Genomic DNA, 24,763 nt, shown 5'->3' with positions numbered 1-24,763 from the left:
GTATAATTATAGTGGTATTTTAAAGCTGCGAGTTGGTGCAATGTATCCTTAGTGTTACGCCAGTCGCTACTTAGAATTATATTCTTGGATCATACGGATCATGGCGCAAAGGGCGTCAAATTTGCTGTTTCATTATTTACGCAATTTGGGAAGCATCAATACAATTTTTCAGACTCTGTTCAAAATTTCAGACAAATGAAATCATCAATGTAATCTTCAATAGGATCCCTGTATGAAATAGATATTGACATTAATCTAATTATTTGATGAATTTGAATACTTGTGTGGAGTTGTGGCTGGGCCGCGGTGGGAGTGATATATATACATATATATATATATATATATATATATATATATATATATATATATATATATATATATAAATATATATATATATATATATATATATATATATATTTTTTTTTTTTTTTTTTTTTTTTATCTAGGCTATCGATCCATAAGGGGACCATTAATTAAGCCCGATGGGAAGTTGTTTAGTTTACGTTTTTTCGTTGTCTTCGTGATTCGCCAAATTCGTTCTGCCTTAGGTACAATCAAAGATTGTTACAACTCTAACGTGGGACCGCCTACCACCACAGCGGGAAGCCTCAAGTTTATTCTGGCAGAAATAAATACCGCTATACCTTACAGTGAAGGTGTAGAGATGGGAAGTCAGGAGTAAGTAAAGGCATATAGAGGAAGAACAGAGTAATTTTAATATAGGCCAGGACAACGCCAGCATAAAAGAAAATATCTAAAGGAGGACGTGTTAAATAGCGCAGAATAAGTGGAGTCAAGTAGGCTGGATGCATGAACAAGTGGTAGTTATGTCCGCGGATACAGATTAGAATGAATTAATATTCCATTTTCTACTTTCTCTCGAAGGCGGAAGGGAAAGGGAAATGTCCGGAAGTTAAAATATTAAAAGAAAAAGAGACCAAATAAGGTCGAACTGAGCGAAGGAAATAATAGTTATAGTATTCAGTGTGAAAGAGAAAAAGGGTGGAGACAGAATGATGGAAAGGAAGTGGGGTGGAACAGATTATTTTAAGGCGAACAAATGCGCATAACGGTGCACTACGACTGGAGCGAGGCTAGAGTGGGTGGTAAGAAGTACAGAGAGGGAGGAGCCCACGCGAGCGATGTTCCTACTCGCAGCGTATAGTCGCATCTGCAGATCCTACTTCCCGCAACCAAAGCACGATCCACCTCCATCAGTGTTCAGATTCCCTCCATCACTAAAGCTGAAAATTTGATTCCCGCCGTGCGAAAGATACGTTCACCAAAAGAGGTTCTAGCTTAAGTAGCACTAACGCAGCTGCGTAGCCACAACACATGCATGGAAGAATTTAAATTAGATGCTAATATAATACGTCGCGGATGTATTCTCTGCTCGCTTTGATAATTATGGAAGCAGAGTTCCTGATGTGCAGTACAAGTTCATGTCCGATGACAGCCAACGAGTAAAATTGGCAAAGTTCTTAAAAGATAACTAACTTAACGAATTCTACCATTGCCCCAGTGAAGTTGCTGACCTTACAATCTTTCAAACGTCAAATAGTGTCTGTATTTGAGATGATACGAGTAAATAGACACTCGATAGTCATGCAGTTGTTATGATACCTTGTAATTTGTGGAAAAAATCAGGAGGAACTTGGTGGTAGAGACATAAGATTTCAGAAAATCCTTTGATTCACTGATTGTGTCTCAAAATGTGTGCAAATACGTGGTGGACGGTAAGGTTCCCGATGTTGATCGCTGTGTTAATGTCCGCCTCAGCCTTGTCGGAAGCAGTGACTGCAGAATCGACTGGATCCATTGACATTACATCGGACGTCAATAACTTTCCTCCTAGGTCTGTCAGACTTTCGCCTGCAAAAATAATAACGAGTAATAATAGTTTACTCAGTCATAATAAGGGAAACCAAGAAGACAAGACAAACGGTTTCGAAGTTCGCAGCGAAGAACTACCATCCTTTCATCTAGAACAGCTCCGTAATACACTCCTTAAAATAGCTGGTAAGCTTGTTCATGCATGTATTCATACATCGAAATATTCATATAAATACAAGATATGTATATTTACTGGTAACGAGAAAATGTGTTATTCTATGGGTCAGTAGGACCATAAGATGCATCTCTCTTCAAGAGAGGAAATGCAAGAGACTTGCATTTCCTCTCAGACTATGGGTAATATTAAAAACATATATATTTCACAAAAGTTTTTCCGAAGATGTGACAGGCGAGAGGATATAATGAATGTGGATGCAGGAATGTGCAATCTCTTTTTGCCCCATTTGTTCGGTCATTTTTTTTTTTTTCCAAGCATCGGTGTAATCAAATTTTGATCATTTTATCTTACTTTATTTTTTTTTTCATAACTTCCTAATTTTTTCTGATTAATCAAACTCTTGAGCTGTGGGGATTAAAGAATATAGAAAACCATATCATAATGCACAAATATATTCGTACACTCTTACGTGATCCAAAGACCAACGTGCTAACAGTTTACATTCCTCTACTACTCTGATGTAAAGCAAATTACATTATGAAATGTGTATAGAAAATAAATGTTCTGTTGAATTAGATCAAGTAGAATTCACCCTGACCACGTAAAGTTGCTGAGATACATAAAAAAAAAAAAAAAAAAAATCCACAGGATCTGCCTTGGATATCGTTGTGGATGGCAACCGTTACATTCAGGTAGTGATATATGAACACTGCAAACTTTGAGAGGCTGCGGTATAACACTCTTTCCACTACTACCTGCTAGAGTGCAGAATTACTGGTATATTCTTCGCCTAGGCTTCAGTCCTCCACTCCCCTCGGCAAGTCGCTGGATCACCTTCCAAAACAACCCTCAACTTCCTGAAAGGACGACATCTCTGGCGCTTTCTAGGGTCAAGGTACAGTGGCAAAACATGGACACCGCCTCTTGAGCTTTTGTGTAAATTGGTCCAAACCGCCGCAAGATTGAGGTTCGGGCGGGTGTCCCCCCCCCCAAAAAAAAGTAGATAAATAAAAATCTAAATAGATAAAAAGCAGCAGCGGTGAACAGTCTTCGAGGGCATTTGACGGGAATGCACCATTCTTCTGGGTGTAGTGTTTTTCAACGGCAAATACTCCGCGTCTTGTACACTGAGCCGTCAGTTGTTTTGACGATGCTGTCTGCATCATCAGAAATCCACTTTTTATTACCATCATCGACAACTCCTGTTTCTTGATGTTTCATATTTGCAATCTCCCGTCTAATATGTTTCATGTCACCGAAGCCTTGTCCTTCCTGAATTGCAGTTTGAAGCGAGAAGTGAGCACCATAGTCGTCCAGAATTCAGTGTCTGTGTATTCCTAAACAAATATGCAATCTTTACAGCAGGTGATCATGCAGGCCACGCAGGTGTACAACTCCAATCTACGCTATTTGCTAGTCACCAGGCAATAAGAGCAAACATTAATTACTTATTATATACAAACCATTAATAATAATCACATTCCGTTACGCCTCAACGGCACGTACAAGGTCTTAAGAATAATAACTGTATCCATTAGAACGCCCAGATACCAAAATCCTTTTCAAAGAAGCGCACATGAAAATTATTAGAACACAGTTTTATACAAAATCCTTCAAATTCGTCCACCCCTCTCTCCATATCTCACATTCAAAACACTATTATATTATAATAGTGATAATGTGAAGCAAAATACCCACTGCATGTAATTGTTGAAGTCAGCATTAGAAACTAACCGAGAAATGAGAACTTAACTTTGTAAATTAAATCGTAAAGAAACTAATCCATCCGTCCGGAAAGCTCAGTTGTTCATTCTCGTGTTTGATGCTTTCAAATTGTAAGTTATAGAGTTGGAGAAAAGTGTACTATATCGAACATACGTACACAGAAAATAAACTTAGAAACCGATGGAAACTTCAAACTTTTGGAGACGACTACCAGTTGAATCAAACTTCTTACCATACCACTAATCGTTTGGCAGTCAATATAAAAAAGAAAAATAAATTAACGTTGAATTTTTTTACGATTGAACAACACTGCAGCAGAACCCAGTTCGCCTATGAACAAACTCATCATATGACATTAGTCCAGATGGTCTGGAGCTTTTTGCAACGGTAAAATCGCTGTCGCTCAGAAATAAAAGAAATATCTGTAAAGTGCTGCGTAATCGCAGCGAAGGTCAAGTCTAAGTACTGACTCCTTTACTACGGTAGCGCCCCCAAAGATTAAAGATAATAAGAAAATCGCCTTGTGTTAACCAAAACAAAACATGAAATGCGCATTACACTATCGAAGGAAGTCATTGAAGTAGTGTTATCCAAGGAATGTCACAACGATGAACAGAATGGGGCAGCCAGATTAAGACGAAAAAGGCGCCAAACATTACGGGGTTCAAATGGTTAAAACTTTCACGATTAACCTGCTCGCATACACTCGTGCTTCAGATTTTAGTTGTATTTGGTGTCGACATCAAATGTATCCTTTATGGTTTGTGGTGAAGGTATTATAAAGTATTTTGTCGGAAATAACCAGCACATTTATCCTTGAGAACAGTATCACACCGAAATTATGAATTGTAAAGTTCCAGGAGGTGCTCAGATGAGAGGGAGGGTGGGAGGGGTGTGGAGTGTATTTAGGGATGAAATGGGTGGGAGTGTTTTTATGCCATTCCCTTTTTGGCTACCTCCCTTGAAAGGGGGAAAAAGCCTTGGTATATGTATGTAAAGTTGGTAAACGAAGGCCAGCAGAACGGAAAGAAATTAAAAGTTAAGTGTGATCAACATCGATTTTGAGTGGAGACTTTTTTCAAATTCTAAAAGAATGCTGAATGAGTTGGTTCGTAGTTACTAAGTCCTTGTAATATTGACTACATCAAACATGCATTGAAAACCCCTAACGATAAATCAAATGTTAATTTTCAGTTTATTACTTCCAAGTCCCATCCAACAACGAGGATAATGAGGGAAAGTATTTATACGCTTATAATTTTTTCTTCTTTCCTTCCAGATGATAAGAAGAGTGCATCATTGGGTCGCCAGCTAAGTTCGATGAGTTTTCCGTCCTTGGAAGTGGCGCTGCTTTCGCTTGCTTTCCTCACCTTTGCCGTCTTCCTCGTCGACCTTGTTAGGGTAAATGAAATCTTGTTAAATGATAAGTGTCTTTCCGTATCCCGTTTATGAAATCAGAATAGAGGACCACGTTACTTTGTCTACACAATTAATTAAACAACTTTTATATTTGGTAATTTTAGAGAACAGTTCGACACGTATTTGTAAAACTCACGAAGACAGAACACAGAAATGCATGCGAAAACCATTGTACAAGACTGGATGTAACGAAGATAATTTGTACATCATCAGGTGAATATACGACATAAATACACGTATAGGGAATCGCATCCTATCAATTCTGAGCAGTAACACTGTTCATTATTTTTTTCCAGGATGTGTTTACCAACAACAGCACCGGGCGAAAACGACGTGATGCTTCCTCTGCCGAAAACTCCGACGTCATCGCAGACCTGATCGTTGTAATACTGTCATCGCTGGACACAGTTTCCTACGGGCGCAAGAATCCCGACTGTGGCCATCGGCTCATTTGTCACCTGAATCGCGTCGGCTGGCATCAAGGTCCTCTGGGCAGTGCAGCCAACTTTGGACTGAGGTGAGAAGCAGGGATTACTTCCGATAGAAAATCGTAGTAGTCTAATTTTTATCTTATTTATAAAATAGTAATATCACTCGATGTAACTTTTAATTGCAGCATCACTCTTCACACGACATTGCCATGCTTGTACTCCTAATATAAATGCAATACATGATTTTATGATGTAAAGATACACAGGCTAGAGTACAATGATAGGTGTATCTTTGCCTTTATCTGACACAAGACATTGACTGTTGGGTGGAGATAGTTCCTTTATCTGGAAAAAAAAACAGATGGAAGAAAGTGTGGATGGCACACACACACACACACACACACACTTTCAACGAACGGACGGCTTGACGAACGCTCTGAAGAAAAGTGCAGATTGTGGATACCAACGCAAAGAGAAGTGCCTTTTTGTATTTGCAGGGGGGGGGGGAAATTGCTCGTGAGGTAGTGGGAAAGTAAGGAAAGAGGAGAGGGGGAGGGATTGCTGGGGAAATGGAAGGAAATGAGGATGTGGAGGACTTGGCCCAGGCAGACGGGCGTAAGGTCAACATGAAACGACCACCGGACCAGCTCAGTGATGACGAAATGGCAAATAAAAATGTAAAGATTAGAAGTATAGAGAGGAGCAATACAGTAGAAAGTGACGAGAATATGTTCCAGGGATTTAAAGAGGGTGGGGGGGACACAACCCCCCCCCGACTGATAAGACTAGAGGAGAGAGTTGATAAGGTGATCGAGGACTTGGAACGTAAGTTAGGTAGTGTAGACTCCATTTTCCAAAGAATTGAAAGGTTGGAACAACTAGAGAAGGCTAACAGAAACTTAACTGAAGAAGTAGAGGACCTAAAAAGACAGTTAGGAAATGTAAAGGAGGAGAATGAGAAATTGAAGAAGAATAGTAATGAAAACAGTGAGAAAATAGCTACAGAAGCTAAAAATTGGAGAATAACTCAAGAAGGGAATAAGGTTTCATTCACTGACATAGTCAAACAGCAATTGAAAGAACATAATGAAGACTCAGTTATTAAAGTGATGAGACAGAAGGAGAATATAGTAAGAGAATTAGCTGACAAAAAGAAATGTATAATTATATTAGGAATGGAAGAGAAACATAACCCAGATAGAACCGCAAGAATCAAGGAGGAAAATGAAAGGGTAAGCAGTTTATTAAAATTAGTCCAGGAAGATGAACCAGAAATTATAAAGGAAATTGAGGAAAAATTCAGACTCGGAAAATATAGTACAGATAAGACCAGACCAATTAAGATTAAATTCAGGTCACAAACAACGGCAGAGAAAATTCTATCCAAGACAGGGAAACTAGCAACAAATGATCAATATAAAAAGGTATGGATAAAAAGAGAAATGAATAAGGAGGAACGAGAGGCAGAAAAGCAGAAAAGAATTGAAGCTAAGGCAAAAAACGAGGAAAGAACGGAGTCAGAGAAAGAGAGATTCTATTGGAGAGTAGTGAACATGAAAATAAAGCAGTTCGACATACTAAAGAAAAACATAAGGGAAACAGAGAATACAATGGAAGTGGCAGAAAACTAAGAGTGTCTTACACAAATATAGATGGATTGATAACAGGATTGAATGAACTGAATGATTATTTGAAAGAAAAAGAACCGGACATAATGGGAATTGTAGAAACAAAATTAAAAGGCCCACTACCACCCAACAGTGTAGGACATGATACATACAATTATTGGATTAGAAACAGAGAGAAAAAACAAGGGGGTGGAGTTATGTTCCTGACTAAGAAGGATATAAACGTGAAAGGTGTCATATATGGAAAGAATACAGTAGAGATGATTATGATAGAAGTGGAAGACCGAGATAAGAAGAGCAGAAAATTTGTGATAAATTATGTGCCTCCGAAAACAGCCTCATGGGAGGAGAGTGAACATAAAAGTATGTTAGAGGACACAAAGATAGCATTAACTAAAATAATGGAAGACGGAGGAAGAATAGTTATGATGGGCGACTTTAATTGCAAAGAAATCTGCTGGGAAGAAATGACAGTAAAGAGTGGTGATGACTCATGGGGAAATGCTCTACTTGAGATGATTACTGACCATTCAATGACACAATGGATACAAGAGAACACTAGGTATAGAAATGAAGAAGAACCATCGAGGCTAGACTTAATAATTACATCTGAACCTAGAATAGTGGACAAGATTGAATATAAAACACCAATAGGTAAAAGTGACCACATATTGATTGAACTGGAACTTAATGAAGAAAAATATATGAAAAGAAATGAACAATATAGAAAAGGAAGAATGATGTATGAAAAAACAAACTTTGATAAAATAAGAGAATTCTTCCAACAAGAAAACTGGGAAGAAATATACAAAGAAGAAACATCAGTGGAAGAGAAATGGAATATTTTGACAAAAATTTACAAAGAAGGAGTGGAAAAGTATGTCCCAAGACAAAAACAAGAAAAAGAATATGTAAAATGCTGGTACAACAAAAGTTGTAGGGAGTTAAAAGACAAAAGAGACAAAGCCTGGACCGGATGGAAAAAATACAGAAGACCTGAAAAATGGAAAATATATACTGGTTATAGAAATGAATATGTACAAAAGTGCAGAGAGGAAAAAAGAAAATATGAAAAAGATGTTATAGAAAAGTGTAAAGATCAACCAAAACTATTCTACAGATTTGTAAACAATAAACTGAAAAACAAACAAGACTTGGAGAAATTAAGACAAGGAGGAGTTGAATACACTGAGGAAATGGAAATGGCAGAAATTATGAACAAACATTTTAAATCAGTGTTTACAAGGGAAAATATACAACCTGAAGAGATTGAGTGGAAGGAAAAAGTCCCCCCTATGGAAGAAATAGAAGTAACAAAGAATGAAATATTGACACACTTGGGTAATTTTGATGTCAGAAAATCGCATGGGCCAGATGAAATAGCAAACTGGATTCTGAAAGAATGCAGGAATGAACTGGCAGACAAAATACATAGCATAATAAGCAGTTCCTTAAAAGAAGGAAAAGTTCCAGAAGATTGGAAAAAAGCAAATATAGTACCTATATATAAAGGAGGAAATAAAGAAGAACCTACCAACTATAGACCAGTCTCTCTAACAAGTACAATAGCAAAAATATGTGAAAGAATTATCAAAAGTAGATGGGTAAAATACTTGGAAAAAAAACAACGTACTAAATCCAAGGCAATTTGGATTCAGACAAGGACGATCATGCGTCACCAATTTAATATGTTTCTATTCAAGGCTAATAGATATAATACAAGAAAGAGATGGATGGGCTGATTGTGCATTTCTAGACCTAAAAAAAGCTTTTGACAAAGTACCACATAAGAAGTTGCTTAAGAAATTAGAATATGAAGGAGGAATACAAGGTAAATTGCTAAATTGGATGGAAGACTTTTTGCAAGAAAGAAAAATGAGAGTAGTGATAAGAGATCAGCACTCAAAATGGAATGAAGTAATAAGCGGTGTCCCGCAGGGAACAGTTCTGGCCCCAATAATGTTTGCTATATATATTAATGATATGGATGAAGGAATTGAAAGCTATATGAGCTTCTTTGCAGATGATGCAAAATTACTGAAAAGAGTGAAAACTGAAGAAGATTGTGAATCACTACAGAGAGATCTAAATAAAGTACAAGAATGGAGTAGGAAGTGGGAGATGGAGTTCAATACAAAAAAGTGTAGTATAATGGAATTTGGAAAAAGCAAAAACAGAATAACAGGATCATATAATTTGGGAGAAGAAGGAATAAAAAGAGTAGAAAATGAGAGGGACCTGGGAGTCATTGTTATGAATAATATGTCACCTGAGAAACATATAAATAAGATTTTTGGAGAAACTTATAATTTAATAAGAACAATCAAAGTGGCATTTACATACCTGGATGAAGAAATGGTGAGGAAAATCCTAATCACCCTGATAAGACCAAGATTAGAATATGCAGCAACGATATGGTCACCAAGTACAAAAAAATGTATAAAAAAACTTGAAAGAATACAAAGAGCAATTACAAAACTGGCACCAACACTCTCAAAACTATCATATGAAGAGAGACTAGAAAAACTTGAACTACAGACACTAGAGCAAAGAAGAGAGAGAGGAGATTTGATAGCTATTTACAGAATCATGAAAGGCATAGAAATTACTGATAGAGAGAATCTGATAAAATGGGATGACAGAAATACAAGAGGACACGGAAAGAAAATAAAAAAAGACAACTATAGAAGAGATTTGAAAAAGAACAGCTTTCCTCACAGAGCAATAGACAGTTGGAACAAGTTAGATGAGAAAGTGGTGTGTGCAAAAACAATACATGAATTTAAAAATAGTTTAGATAAAATGAGATATGAAGACGGGACCTCACGAGCATAGCTCCCCTTCCCGTAAAATACAACTAGGTAAATACACACACACACGAGTTGGATGATGACATGTCTAATAGGAATGTGAAGATTAGAGGTATAGATAGGAGCAATATAGCAGAAAGTGATGAGAATATTTTCAAGGGATTTAAAGAGAGTGGGGGGGACTCAAACCCCCCCCGACTGACAAGACTAGAGATGAAGGTTGATAAGGTGATCGAAGACTTGGAGAGTAGGTTAGGTCATATGAACACCATTTTAAAAAGGGTTGAAAGATTGGAAGAACTGGAAAAGGCGAATAAAAACTTAACTGATGAAATAGAAGAACTAAAAAGACAGTTAAGAGAGGTAAAGGGGGAGAATGAGGAATTGAAGAAGAATAGTAAAGAAAACAGAGAAACAATAGCTAAAGAAAGTAAAAATTGGAAGCAAACCCAAGAAGGAAATAAGATTTCATTCACTGACATAGTCAAACAGCAATTGAAAGAACATACTGAAGACTCAGTTATTAAAGTGATGAGACAAAAGGAGAATATAGTAAGGGATTTAGCAGACAAGAAGAAATGTATAATTATATTAGGAATGGAAGAGAAACACAACACAGATAGAACCACAAGAATCAAAGAGGAAAATGAAAAAGTAAGCCAATTACTAGAATCAGTTCAGGAAGATGAACCAGGAATTATGAAACAAATCGAAGAGAAATTTAGACTCGGAAAGTATAGCACAGACAAGACCAGACCAATTAAGATTAAATTCAAGTCACAAACAACGGCAGAGAATATCTTATCCAAAACAGGGAAACTAGCAACAAGTGAACAACACAAAAAGATATGGATAAAAAGAGAAATGAATAAAGAGGAAAGAGAGGAAGAAAAGCAGAAAAGACTGGAAGCTAAGACAAAAAACGAGAACAGAACGGAGTCAGAGAAAGAGAGATTCTATTGGAGAGTAGTGAACATGAAACTAAGGAAGTTCGACATACAAAAGAAAAACATAAGGGAAACAGAGAACACAATGGAAGTGGCAGAAAACTAAGAGTGTCTTACACAAATATAGATGGATTAATAACAGGATTGAATGAGCTGAATGATTATTTGAAAGAAAAAGAACCGGACATAATGGGAATTGTAGAAACAAAATTAAAAGGCCCACTACCACCCAACAGTGTAGGACATGATGCATACAATTATTGGATTAGAAACAGAGAGAAAAAGCAAGGGGGTGGAGTTATGTTCCTGACTAAGAAAGATATAAACGTGAAAGGTGTCATATATGGAAAGAATACAGTAGAGATGATTATGATAGAAGTGGAAGACAGAGATAAGAAGAGCAGAAAATTTGTGATCAATTATGTGCCTCCGAAAACAGCCTCATGGGAGGAGAGTGAATATAAAAGTATGTTAGAGGACACAAAGATAGCATTAACTAAAATAATGGAAGACGGAGGAAGAATAGTTATGATGGGCGACTTTAATTGCAAAGAAATCTGCTGGGAAGAAATGACAGCAAAGAGTGGTGATGACTCATGGGGAAATGCTCTACTTGAGATGATTACTGACCATTCAATGACACAATGGATAAAAGAGAACACTAGGTATAGAAATGAAGAAGAACCATCGAGGCTAGACTTAATAATTACATCTGAACCTAGAATAGTGGACAAGATTGAATATAAAACACCAATAGGTAAAAGTGACCACATATTGATTGAACTGGAACTTAATGAAGAAAAATATATGAAAAGAAATGAACAATATAGAAAAGGAAGAATGATGTATGAAAAAACAAACTTTGATAAAATAAGAGAATTCTTCCAACAAGAAAACTGGGAAGAAATATACAAAGAAGAAACATCAGTGGAAGAGAAATGGAATATTTTGACAAAAATTTACAAAAAAGGAGTGGAAAAGTATGTCCCAAGACAAAAACAAGAAAAAGAATATGTAAAATGCTGGTACAACAAAAGTTGTAGGGAGTTAAAAGACAAAAGAGACAAAGCCTGGACCAGATGGAAAAAAGACAGAAGACCTGAAAAATGGAAAATATATACTGGTTATAGAAATGAATATGTACAAAAGTGCAGAGAGAAAAAAAGAAAATATGAAAAAGATGTTATAGAAAAGTGTAAAGATCAACCAAAACTATTCTACAGATTTGTAAACAATAAACTGAAAAACAAACAAGACTTGGAGAAATTGAGACAAGGAGGAGTTGAATACACTGAGGAAATGGAAATGGCAGAAATTATGAACAAACATTTTAAATCAGTGTTTACAAGGGAAAATATACAACCTGAAGAGATTGAGTGGAAAGAAAAAGTCCCCCCTATGGAAGAAATAGAAGTAACAAAGAATGAAATATTGACACACTTGGGTAATTTTGATGTCAGAAAATCGCATGGGCCAGATGAAATAGCAAACTGGATTCTGAAAGAATGCAGGAATGAACTGGCAGACAAAATACATAGCATAATAAGCAGTTCCTTAAAAGAAGGAAAAGTTCCAGAAGATTGGAAAAAAGCAAATATAGTACCTATATATAAAGGAGGAAATAAAGAAGAACCTACCAATTATAGACCAGTCTCTCTAACAAGTACAATAGCAAAAATTTGTGAAAGAATTATCAAAAGTAGATGGGTAAAATACTTGGAAAAAAACAACGTACTAAATCCAAGGCAATTTGGATTCAGACAAGGTCGGTCATGCGTCACCAATTTAATATGTTTCTATTCAAGGCTAATAGATATAATACAAGAAAGAGATGGATGGGCTGATTGTGCATTTCTAGACCTAAAAAAAGCTTTTGACAAAGTACCACATAAGAAGTTGCTTAAGAAATTAGAATATGAAGGAGGAATACAAGGTAAATTGCTAAATTGGATGGAAGACTTTTTGCAAGAAAGAAAAATGAGAGTAGTGATAAGAGATCAGCACTCAAAATGGAATGAAGTAATAAGCGGTGTCCCGCAGGGAACAGTTCTGGCCCCAATAATGTTTGCTATATATATTAATGATATGGATGAAGGAATTGAAAGCTATATGAGCTTCTTTGCAGATGATGCAAAACTACTGAAAAGAGTGAAAACTGAAGAAGATTGTGAATCACTACAGAGGGATCTAAATAAAGTACAAGAATGGAGTAGGAAGTGGGAGATGGAGTTCAATACAAAAAAGTGTAGTATAATGGAATTTGGAAAAAGCAAAAACAGAATAGCAGGATCATATAATTTGGGAGAAGAAGGAATAAAAAAAGTAGAAAATGAGAAGGACCTGGGAGTCATTGTTATGAATAATATGTCACCTGAGAAACATATAAATAAGATTTTTGGAGAGACTTATAATTTAATAAGAACAATCAAAGTGGCATTTACATACCTGGATGAAGAAATGGTGAGGAAAATCCTAATCACCCTGATAAGACCAAGATTGGAATATGCAGCAACGATATGGTCACCAAGTACAAAAAAATGTATAAAAAAACTTGAAAGGATACAAAGAGCAATTACAAAACTGGCACCAACACTCTCAAAACTATCATATGAAGAGAGACTACAAAAACTTAAACTACAGACACTAGAGCAAAGAAGAGAGAGAGGAGATTTGATAGCTATTTACAGAATCATGAAAGGCATAGAAATTACTGATAGAGAGAATCTGATAAAATGGGATGACAGAAATACAAGAGGACACGGAAAGAAAATAAAAAAAGACAGCTATAGAAGAGATTTTAAAAAGAACAGCTTTCCTCACAGAGCAATAGACAGTTGGAACAAGTTAGATGAGAAAGTGGTGTGTGCAAAAACAATACATGAATTTAAAAATAGTTTAGATAAAATGAGATATGAAGACGGGACCCCACGAGCATAGCTCCCCTTCCCGTAAAATACAACTAGGTAAATACAACTAGGTAAATACATACATACATACATATATATATAAATATATATATATATATATATATATATATATGTATATATATATTGTCCCCACTCCTATTCCTTCCCTCCTCACCTCACTCCACCCGTCCTACGACCTTTGACCTCCGAGGCCTCCCAAGGGAATCGCTCGTGGGGCCAGCCGTGTGACTCATATGCCACCCAGCCGCGTGAACCACAGGTGGCCACGTGACCCTCACATATACCTCTTTGAGGAAACGCACGCCTAGTACTAGCATCGCCCGGCGATGAATAACCTGCACCTCGGCCCAGCCACGTGAAGATGCACGATGAATTTGTTGAGGAACGCACGTTCCAATACCTAGTGAGCCATCAACATGAGAACTTTTTGCATCCGACTTCCCTCGCATCACACTTTGACCTCACGCCAATTAGGAACACGGGTCGTGTCTGTAAAGGCTGGACAAACGCCGAAGGTTCAGATCACCTCGGAGTATCATACTGTGAGCTTGGCTCGCTTTCTCCTTGCTTTCTCACCTTCCCACTCCCCCGCAAACAGACCAAGTTGGGACACGATATGCAAAGTCGTCACCTTCCTCACCATCTCTCCCCACCTTTTCTCGTACTTGAAGCGAGCTATCATTACTTGGCGCCCAACATTCATCTCTAAATAAGCAATTATTCTCTGCATCAGAGTTTGCCTTCAAACTAGCCTAACAATATATATATATATTTGTGTCAATTGACATTTGGAAATAAACTCATCTGCTGGGATTCGAACCCTCACCTGAGCGGCTTGCGTCTTACAAGATGAAGACTGTGATGGTACGGTCTTCATCTTGTAAGACGCAAGCCACTCAGGTGAGGGTTCGAATCCCAGCAGAAGAGTTTATTTCCATATATATATATATATATATATATATATATATATATATACACATATATACATATATATATATATACATATATATATATATATATATATATATATATAAATATATGGGTGGGTGAAACAAATCACTCGTTACAGTAAAAATGTTCAAATGACCAACCTGACCGATGGTTCCAGGAGTATATCGGTATTGAAGGCTCATCCTGCAGAGTGTTTAGCCAGGTGTTCAGTCTCCTCCAGGACTCAATATCTATTCCACCTGCGTTTCTGAAGCTTCGTGGCTGCCAATTAAAGAGCCTTGGCCGATCCAGGTGAAGGAGTAATGTTGTGTTTTTATTCGTTTAATTTTTTTTTTTTTTATTCATTTATATGTTTTTATCAATTTATTAGTTTTATCTCTTTAATTACTTGTTTATTAATGTGTTTATTTGTTTATTTATCCATTATTTATCTATTCATTTATTTGTTTATTTACTTATTTACCGATCTGTTAATTCACTTATCTATCTTTTATATATTTATCAGTTTGTTTTATCCGTTTATTTATCTATTAATCTGTTTATTTGTTTACTCATTAATTTTTGGCGCTTCGTATCTTCGTGTGGCAATCCAGTCAAAGAGCCGAAAGAGGGATTTGGTTCTTTATTTGTTCAGAGAAAGTTTATGATAATAATAATAATAATAACAATAATAATAATAATAATAATAATAATAATAATAATAATAATGATAATAATAATAATAATTATATTAATAATAATAAATGACAGAAATAAATTAATAGTGTCAACAATGATTACGTTCACATGTACACCGCTTCTGTAGCCTAATGGATAAAATAATGTCAACCCAAGGGATTGTGGGATCGAATCCTACCAGATATACCTTCATTTGTTCCCTTGGAGTCGGATACTACATGTTGTCCTGATGGGACGACAAACCCACCTAACCAAATCAAATAAACCAAGTAAGTAAATATACAAACACGTAATCCATAATTGTATAGTATAATATCTACACAAGCCTATTTGCTGACGAAGTGTATACTCATGGAATAAGTTAGATGAAAATACAACCCAAGCCAACACTATGAAATAATCCGAGGCAAGGTTTGACGAATGGAGGAAGACGGTACCCCATTAGCATTGTTCCAACCCCGTAATTACAACTAGGTAAACACACATACACACACACACACACAGCTCGTGGCGCTGTGGTTAGAGTTCTCGCCTGCTACTACGGCAAACCGGGTTCGACTCCCGCCCAGGGTTGAAATAGTTTCAGTATCGCTTCGCTGCGGGATATTACTCCAACTCTCGTGGGCGGGGAGTTGAGCTCTCATCCGGGAGGTTAATAACTGTCGATCACGAGTCCAACACGTGATCCAAGACTATGGTAAACACACACACATGATGCAAAATTATGGGAGGAATAAAAAACGAGGACCATAGTCAAAAAGACTAAGAAATTATATTCGCATGGAGCCAAGAATGGAAATAGAATTTCAATACCGAAGATGCAAACTGTTGGAAATGTGCGGTAACTGCAGAAGATCACCTCTGAACTATTCCTTGGGAGACGATTCCTTTACAAAATCAAAAGAGGAGGAAGATTTGGGAGTGTTGATAAAAGACAACATAGAAAGCGTATCAGGAGGATTGTGGGAAAGACAGAGAGACTGCTGTAGAACATGAAATTGGGTTTTCATTATATGGATGAACTGATGATAAAAAAAATCACAAAAACTAGAGTATGCTTCATTTATATGGTCGCCATACAGAGTGAAGTATCTAAGAACGAGAGAATACAAAGGGCAGCAACCAAAACCAGTTCCCACTCTGTCGGATAAAGCATATGAGAAGAGACTAAAAGCACTGGGTCTCCCAACGTTGAAAGATTAAAGAGAAAGAGGTGATATGATTACACCAGTCAGGTCGCTAAAAGGGATAGACTATATTGCCGGACGACATCTCTTGATTAGGGAAGGTAGGGCTTTAAGATGTCATGAAAACAAATTGAGAAAGACTAAATGTTTAAAGGGTGTGAAGAAATGTAATTTTACCACTGTGGTACATGGGTTTATTGGTAACACCGATGGTTACGATTATGACTATCTGTAGGGTGAGTAATTGCTCCAGTATTACCATTGTAAAGGTATCTCTCTACATCATATTTTAGGTAACCTACGGCTAAGTTGGTTGGAAAATGTGGTTGATTGAAGTTCAGTATTAGTGTAGGGGTATTAATCTTGGTATCGTTTATGGTTTTCTTAACTAGATTTTGTTGTCGTGTTTTTCTTTCCATTGTTTTTTTCTATGTGGTATTGCAGCGTACTAAACAGACATGGGGCTCCCAATGTATATTTTAGTTCCATGGGATTGGCCTATAGTAAAAATTGGAAATTAGAAATATATGGAATTTGGTAATTACGGTATTTATACCACATATATAGTGATGTAATTATTGTGGATTTCTTTCTTAACTGATGAGCCTATTTCTATGTGATGAGAATGGGTATATAATTACTATCGAAGGAGAGTTACTTGATTCAAACCAAAATAGGCGGTAATTAGGAAGAATTGATCTAATGTGATGATTTCTCGGTGTATTTGAAACCACGCTAGTAGTGTCTTAGCACTTGCAGTTTGTATGAAAGTGGCAGTCGCCGACAAGTCTGTCGAAATAAACACCGCGTGGTCACGGAACCTTTATTAGTAGGACGCGACGACGTGCATGAAAAAGCTGCTTAGAAAATATAATGATAATAATAATAATAATAATAATAATAATAATAATAATAATAATAATAATAATAATAATAATAATAATAATAATAATAATAATAATAATAATAATAATAGTAATAATAATAATAATAATAATAATAATAATAATAATAATAATAACAATAATAATAATAACAATAATAATAATAATAATAATAATAATAAGTTTATTTGGCATTGAATCAATATACATGAAGTGCAGATAATGAAAAGAACACTTAGTTCGAAATAACAATTACGATTGCCGAGGATAACAAAAAAAGCAAGTAAGCCTCAATGACAAGCGAAACGTCGCCTCGACCTAATAAAAGTTCCGTCGTCACATTGTGTTTATTTCGATACACTTGCAGTTTGTGGAGACGTTTTGCTTTAAGATTTGCAAGTCTTGCCTTTAATAATTTCCATTCATCCTCACATACTGTCTCTTTTTCTGTTCGCTATAGAGCGAGTGAAAACATGTACTGTACATATAATGTGACTACAAAATTTAACGAGGTATGAATCGACAGAATAATTATATAGTAAGTGAACGTATATTGGAGTGACCCTTTGTAATAAACTTCCATTGCGGAGTTTGAACTGGTTTTTACAGTTGATACCTTTGGCTGACTGCCAAGGTTAGACTGTGGATCTCAGCCGTAGGCTTAACAAAGTTACGTTTTTCTTTACACTTGATTTCTCCTCATTCCTTTTTACGCATCTGTATTATCACTAAAGAGTTCCCGTGTTGTGTATCTACAGTCAAATGCGTCTCCATGTCTCTGCTAACGTCTGTTTGCTTGGTGATAATATCTATCCCAATATTTCCATCAATCTTAACAACCATGCATCAAAACCTAATTAATTTTTTTTTTCAGATAAAAAATGAGGAAAAGTATAGAGTAGCCAATAAAAGATGATACTTTCCTTATAAATCTAATCTGAACTGATGCCACTCGATTCGTGAGAATTTGCAATGGCGGAGCGAAATAGAGCAGCGTTTCTCAACCTTTTTACCCTTGCGTAACCTTTAAAATAAATTCGTATCTTTCTCATTTTATTTTCATCGTAATAATAGGTTAGATAGGATGGTGTCTATATCACATCATTACAATAAGCAAGAATATGTGCGTGTTTAATTATATTACGTATATGAAGTTAAATAAAAAATCAAGAGTATTACCTTATCTCACTTGTTCTCGCGGAACCCTTAGGGACCTTTGCGGTATTTTAGGGTTCCGAGGAACCCTGGTTGAGAAACGCTGAAGTAGAGGGTGACCATGTTACCATCCGAAAGTGGAGTCAGATTTAGTAAAAATATTAAAAATCTAAAGTAGATCATTAATATAAAGTACATAGAGTACTAAAGGAAGGGGCAAAAGTAGCTATTGGGGGTAAAAATGGCCATTGTCTTTGTTACATGCTTAACTATCTTTGTCCACAAAATAAAGGGAGGAATTATACAAAACACATAATAATTGGCGGTTTTATTTCCCTGTCTGTCATAATTAGATATGTAACAAAGACAATGACCAGTTTTGTCCCATGTGGCTACTTTTCCCCCATCCTACGGTATATAAAGTATATGAAATATAAAAAGTATTTAAAGTATATGAAATATATCAAGTATACAAAGTATATAAAGTAAAAATATAAAAAGTATATGTTTCTAATCTTTATATCTAAATCAAAGAAAAATTATGTTGATTTACAGATAGGTGAACGAAGGAAAATAGTATTAATTTACTGTGCTGTTAGATGAACCTAGATTGGGATCACTCACATTTTTAAGAAATTGGAGGTTTATTTCACTAGACCCCAGAACCGTGGTTCCCAGTGTCTTTCCATTCTCGATCCCTTTCCCAAAATCTTAGTTGCCATGCGACCCCCTGCTATCAGCAATTTGTTTTATATGTTTTTCTTTTAACAAACATGAGTAGACAATAAGATAATACTTATTAAATTTATTTTTGTACCAAATCAAAAGAAAGAATATATAAAAGTATAAAAACAATCCCAACATAACCAATGATTACAAAGAAAGAATAAGCCGACAGGAGACCTTTTGGTCCATAACTAGGTCGGATGTGAAAAAATATAGAATGAATATATATAGAATAAATATATATATATATATGTATGTATATATATATGTATATATATATATATATATAAACTATAGAATACTCCAGCTGCTTGAAAGCAATATATATATATATATATATGTATATATATATATATATATATATATATATATAGAGAGAGAGAGAGAGAGAGAGAGAGAGAGATATCAAAAGAGGAAGGGGAGATGAGACAAGGGAAGAAGAAAAGGTAAAAGACGGAGATGGACAGATCTGAACGGAAGAGGAGGCGATAAGGAGAAGATGGGTGGAATATTTTAGAGAGCTTTTGAATGTGGGCTGGCTAGTGAGGTTGTTAAATGTGTGTCTAAGGGGGGTAGAGTGCCTAAGGACTGGATGAGTGCCTGTATAGTTCCACTTTACAAGGAAAAAGGGGGACAAATATAATTGTAGTATTTTCAGAGGGATCGTTTTTGCTGAGTGTAGTTACGAAGATTTATGTTTTTTTTAGAGGATTAGGAGAGGTACAGAGGGTATAATTGGTGAGGAACAGTATGGGTTTAGGAAAGGTAGGGATTGCGTTGATCAGATTTTTGCGGTAAGGCAGATGTGTGAGAATTCTTTTTAGGAAAATGTAAGGATGTTTTTGGTCCTTTATGGATTTGGAAAAGGCTTATGACAGGTTTGAAAGGAAGGCACTGTGGGAGGTTTTGTAGATATATGGGATTTAGGGAAAGCTATTAAGGGAAGTTAAGAGATTTTATGAGAGTAATAGAGCCTGTAATAGATTGGGAAGTGGGGAGAGCGGGTGGTTTGAGATAAAGGTGGGACTGCGTCAAGGATGTGTCATGTTTTCATGAAAGTGGCAGTTGCCGACAAGACTGACGTCATGTGTCATGTTACCATGGCTGTTCAATGTATACATGGATGGGGTGGCACGTGAGGTAAAGGCTAGAGTAATGGGCAGGGAACTGGAGATGGTTAAAGATAATGGAGAGAAGCGGGAGACGAGCCAGTTGTTACTTGCTGACGACACTGTACTTGTAGCAGGATCAGAGGAAGGATTGAGGGAGTTAGTGACAGAGATTGGGAAGGTATGCGATAGGAGAAAGTTGAAGGTAAATTTGGGTAAAAGTAAGGTGATGATATGTAATAAGTTTAAAAGGAGAGAGGCTGGAGGAAGTGGATAGCTTTAGGTATTTGGCGTCACGTGTGGCAGGAAAAGGAGTGGAGGTGGAGGTAAATTGAAGATTGAAAGAAACAAGTAAATGCCTTGGGGATTAAAAAGTGTTGTGAGGAATAGGCAACTGGGAATGGATGCAAAGAGGAGATTGTATAAAGGAGTGATTGTGCCGACATCACTGCATGTAGCAGAGACTGTGAGAATAAACACCCTGTGAGATCGAAACCTTTATTTGTACCAATAAAGGTTTCAATCTCACAAGGTGTTTATTCTCACAGTCTTGTCGGCTTTTGCCATTGTGATTCATGTAGCAGAGACTTAGAATTTAAGAGAGGCAGAGAGGAAAATTTTAAATGTGTTTGAGATGAAATGTCTGAGAAGTATAGTAGGGGTTACTGAGTTGGATATTTATTTATTTGTTTATTTATTTATTTGTTATTATTTATTTTCAGTTTGGCTCTCTCTCTGTTTAGTCCCGATGCAAAGCTGGAGGAGAACTTGGCCTCTGCCGAATTTGGGCGCGAGAACGAAGAGTGTGCGCTACAATTCCCTGGCTGTCCCTCGGTTGTCAGCAGTCTCATGTGAAGTCCTCCTTCAGCTTGACCTAGACTTACGACTCTGTGTGTAGATTAGAATTACAGGATTAATATAGAGTCTTCATCCTGCAGCATTCTCCTACTGTGCACTACTTCGTCGATGATCTCCACATAATAATATTGATTTGTACTTGCACAGTACATTCAGAATATACTACAAAGGAATTACTTAGTAGATAAAAACATTCTGGAATTCAGTGGCAGACGATTCCATATACTTTCCTGTATGTTAATCATATGCCATTTTAAACACTGTTAGCTAAATAGAAGGCTTAAGTGTTGAGGTATAGACGATTCTGTGAGGCTCTAAATATTGGTTCTTGAAGCTATTTATAGGACATATCAATTACGCCACAAAATTAATGCATAAGGTCCTTTAGGAGAAGTTAATTTATTAACACCCAACATAATCATGTACCATGCCTTTCAATATAAACCATAATTGAGAAAAAAGTACAATAATTAATTTGATTAATCAAAACCAAGAATGATATAAAACACATGAAAGTACATTATTATGCACAGTTACCTTATTTTCATTTGAAAAGTCCTCAAGAACGCTAATATAACTTTCATTATGATTAATCAAATTCGTAGTCGTGAATTTCTAGTAAATGAGACCCGCGGCACCCAGGAATCCGGTCACGATCACGCAAGGGAAATACATTTAAAGTGTCTGAAATGGGTGAGTGTTGGTCAATGTAAAACAATTATGTTTTTTTGCTCCACGCATAGTACATGTGTAAAGAAATTTAGTGAAAACAAAATAATAACAAAGATTTTATTATAGCCTATTTGATATGCACTGATCAAATAAAAGGATTCCAATTACTATTCTTCGTTTTCCTTGAGGGGAAAATAGTTTGATATTAGTATACATTCAATAGAGAGAAAAAATAAACAGAAAACTAACATTAACTTACATACATGTGTTACGGGCGCTGGTATGTGAAGAGACGTTACGTATAACGTCTAAGTGCTTAAGAACCAGCTCACTTCTAGAAGCCACTGTAAGACTGAACTATCTGGTCAGGGCCTAGATAATTCGTAAGACTAGAAGTAAAGGTAACAAAGAAGATTCCAGGAAAGGAATATTAAACTAGCGATAAAACTAGTAAACGAAATTATTAATGGAAAATATTTACAGGCAATCAACACAAAAGAGAATGGGCAGTAGGGTCAATGGGACCGTTACATGATTACGAGAATATGGAAATTATCGTTCAAATAAGAAACAAGATAAGTATACAATATGGTACTATCTAAGTACAAAGATCAGGAACATGCATCAGAATAAGTAATAAGTACAAATATAAGTAAAGTAATGCAATGTATATCAGACACGTAATGTAGGCAAAAAGGGTGATCACTTCACACCAATCGTCTCATGAATCTAAACCTAGTTTCTATCAAGAGATCAATATGTGGGAATATGACAAGGAATGAGCGGTTTCAACCGCTTATATACCATTGGACCGGAAGCCGGATACTTCCGGTTGAGTGTGCGAGTGAGTGAAAGGGGGGGGGAGGAGGGTAAGTTAACACGTCAACATGGGTAGTTTTAGGACCCTCGACTCGCTTGAACAATCTATTTATTTAGTAACTGTCAAATCTGTGCGCTCCGAACTATTCAGGATTTCGCTTGTCTGTTTGTTCTACAAGAGTGCGCACCTCTCCGCACGTAGGCGAGATTACATATAATGGACGGGCGTTACTGCTTAACATTGTTACAATACATACATAGACAAGAAATATGAACATAGTTATGTAATACAAAGGAACACAATTCTATAACATAATTACACATATGACGTAATATCTAATATTACGTTACACATATAACAAAATTCAGCATAAAAACTTGTGCCAAGGTATTTTGGGAACGGAAAGGCATTTCTAACTCCATAACAATCACCATCTTACACAGTGACCATACTATTCTTTAGTTAATAATGACAATAATAATAACAAGAGTAATACATACATATACCAACTGCTTTTTCCCCTTACAAGGGAGGTAGCCAAAAAACAAAGGCATAAATTCCTCTCCCACCCATTCCATCCCCACATATTCCATTCCTATTCGCCCCCCTCCCTCCCTCTCTCTTGGCTCCTCCTGGATGACGGGTCATCCCCGCATCTCGCCCACTGCCTTGGGTTAAAAGCAATGCAGTAAGACACAGCACATTCACAGCAAGGCCGCTTCATTTAATCGGCGACACACTCCCTCTCCGTCCCCTCATACAGAAAAAGAGAAGACGGGAAGAAATTCCTTTGGGCTGCGTAAAAATATCATTCACACATACTCCCTCATCCCCCCATGAATATGTATAATGACTTGGGTATCTGAAGGACAGATTTGGCACTGGAGAAAGGGCACTCATTATTGTTTTCTATCTCATACTCATCATCATCAAAACATTTCAAAGATTGTTTCCTTTTAAAGTATACCCATTAATACCTAAAGGCGATTTCCTTTATAAGGGGGTGATCGAGTCAGAGAATATCCACCCTTCATTCATCCCATACCCGTCCTAAACCCAACTTGGCTCTTTGTTCAAGGGTCATCTCTGTATCCGCCCACTACTCGCGTCAGAGGCAATGCAACAGTTTCCTTACAATACCTCAAGTCACAGAATTAAGAGAAACTTATGCGGAGATATTCCCTGTATCTTTTTAAAGAAAGAGAAAAAAGTTACAAGTAGAAACCCTACCAGTAGGATATTGACTACAAAAATTACTTAGGGCCAACACTGACTCATCGGGTCCAAGTTCAGCGTACTGCATAAAAATTCTCATAACAATAGCATACCTGGCAACTCTTTATACAACAGTATACGGAAGCATTTTGTGTCTTTCTCTTATTACTTTTCTTGAAGCCACAAAATGATGTTACTTTTTTAACGAAACAAAAATTCTTACAATTTAATATATCTTCCTCAACATTTTGTCTGGTATAGAAAAAAAAATACAGTCCTATGACATCCTGTTTCCCGAAACTCCTCCATCAACAAAAGATTCGTTTTTGCGAACTTCAACTGCAGTTATGCCAAGAATTGTTTTGTCGTGATGCGTTCGAATGTACACAAAGGCGGCATGGCGATTATTGAATGATAAAACTTTTATTTCTTATCTATTTACATAACACATTACAATCCCAGTTTACTTCTTTCTCCAATAGAGGGTGACTCTTTCTAAGTCTTGCTGCCGCGACTCGCTCAAACGGCTATGAGCAACCAGGTTGAAAGTTAAGTGACGCTCACAAAAACGAACACGAAGTTCAAATGGAAACCTTGATTAGATGTACGA

The 24,763-nt window shown here is 36.5% G+C and overlaps 1 protein-coding gene across 1 annotated transcript; it reads left to right on the top strand.

Moving 5' to 3' along the window:
* Positions 1 to 1,117: 1,117 nt before the first annotated feature.
* On the top strand, positions 1,118 to 22,226 carry LOC143017769 (uncharacterized). The gene is made up of 4 exons (XM_076172640.1): positions 1,118 to 2,019; positions 5,016 to 5,137; positions 5,452 to 5,672; positions 21,311 to 22,226. Exons 1-4 carry the CDS (start codon positions 1,713 to 1,715, stop codon positions 21,441 to 21,443), a joined length of 783 nt encoding a protein of 260 aa, XP_076028755.1. The 5' UTR covers positions 1,118 to 1,712; the 3' UTR covers positions 21,444 to 22,226.
* Positions 22,227 to 24,763: the final 2,537 nt, after the last annotated feature.

This window comes from Oratosquilla oratoria, chromosome 33 (genome assembly GCF_046742065.1).
Source record: "Oratosquilla oratoria isolate Oo_2021 chromosome 33, ASM4674206v1, whole genome shotgun sequence".
Taxonomy (NCBI): domain Eukaryota; kingdom Metazoa; phylum Arthropoda; class Malacostraca; order Stomatopoda; family Squillidae; genus Oratosquilla; species Oratosquilla oratoria.
Note: the sequence above shows the minus strand (reverse complement) of the source record. Positions and strands in the feature narration are given on the sequence as shown.

Bases quoted from the DNA above. Each gene is read 5' to 3' on its own strand.
- LOC143017769 (XM_076172640.1), top strand. From the start codon at position 1,713: ATGTGTGCAAATACGTGGTGGACGGTAAGGTTCCCGATGTTGATCGCT. The intron at 2,020-5,015 runs GTAAGCTTGTTC...CTTTCCTTCCAG, and splicing joins TACACTCCTTAAAATAGCTG to ATGATAAGAAGAGTGCATCA. The intron at 5,673-21,310 runs GTGAGAAGCAGG...ATTTATTTTCAG, and splicing joins GCAGCCAACTTTGGACTGAG to TTTGGCTCTCTCTCTGTTTA.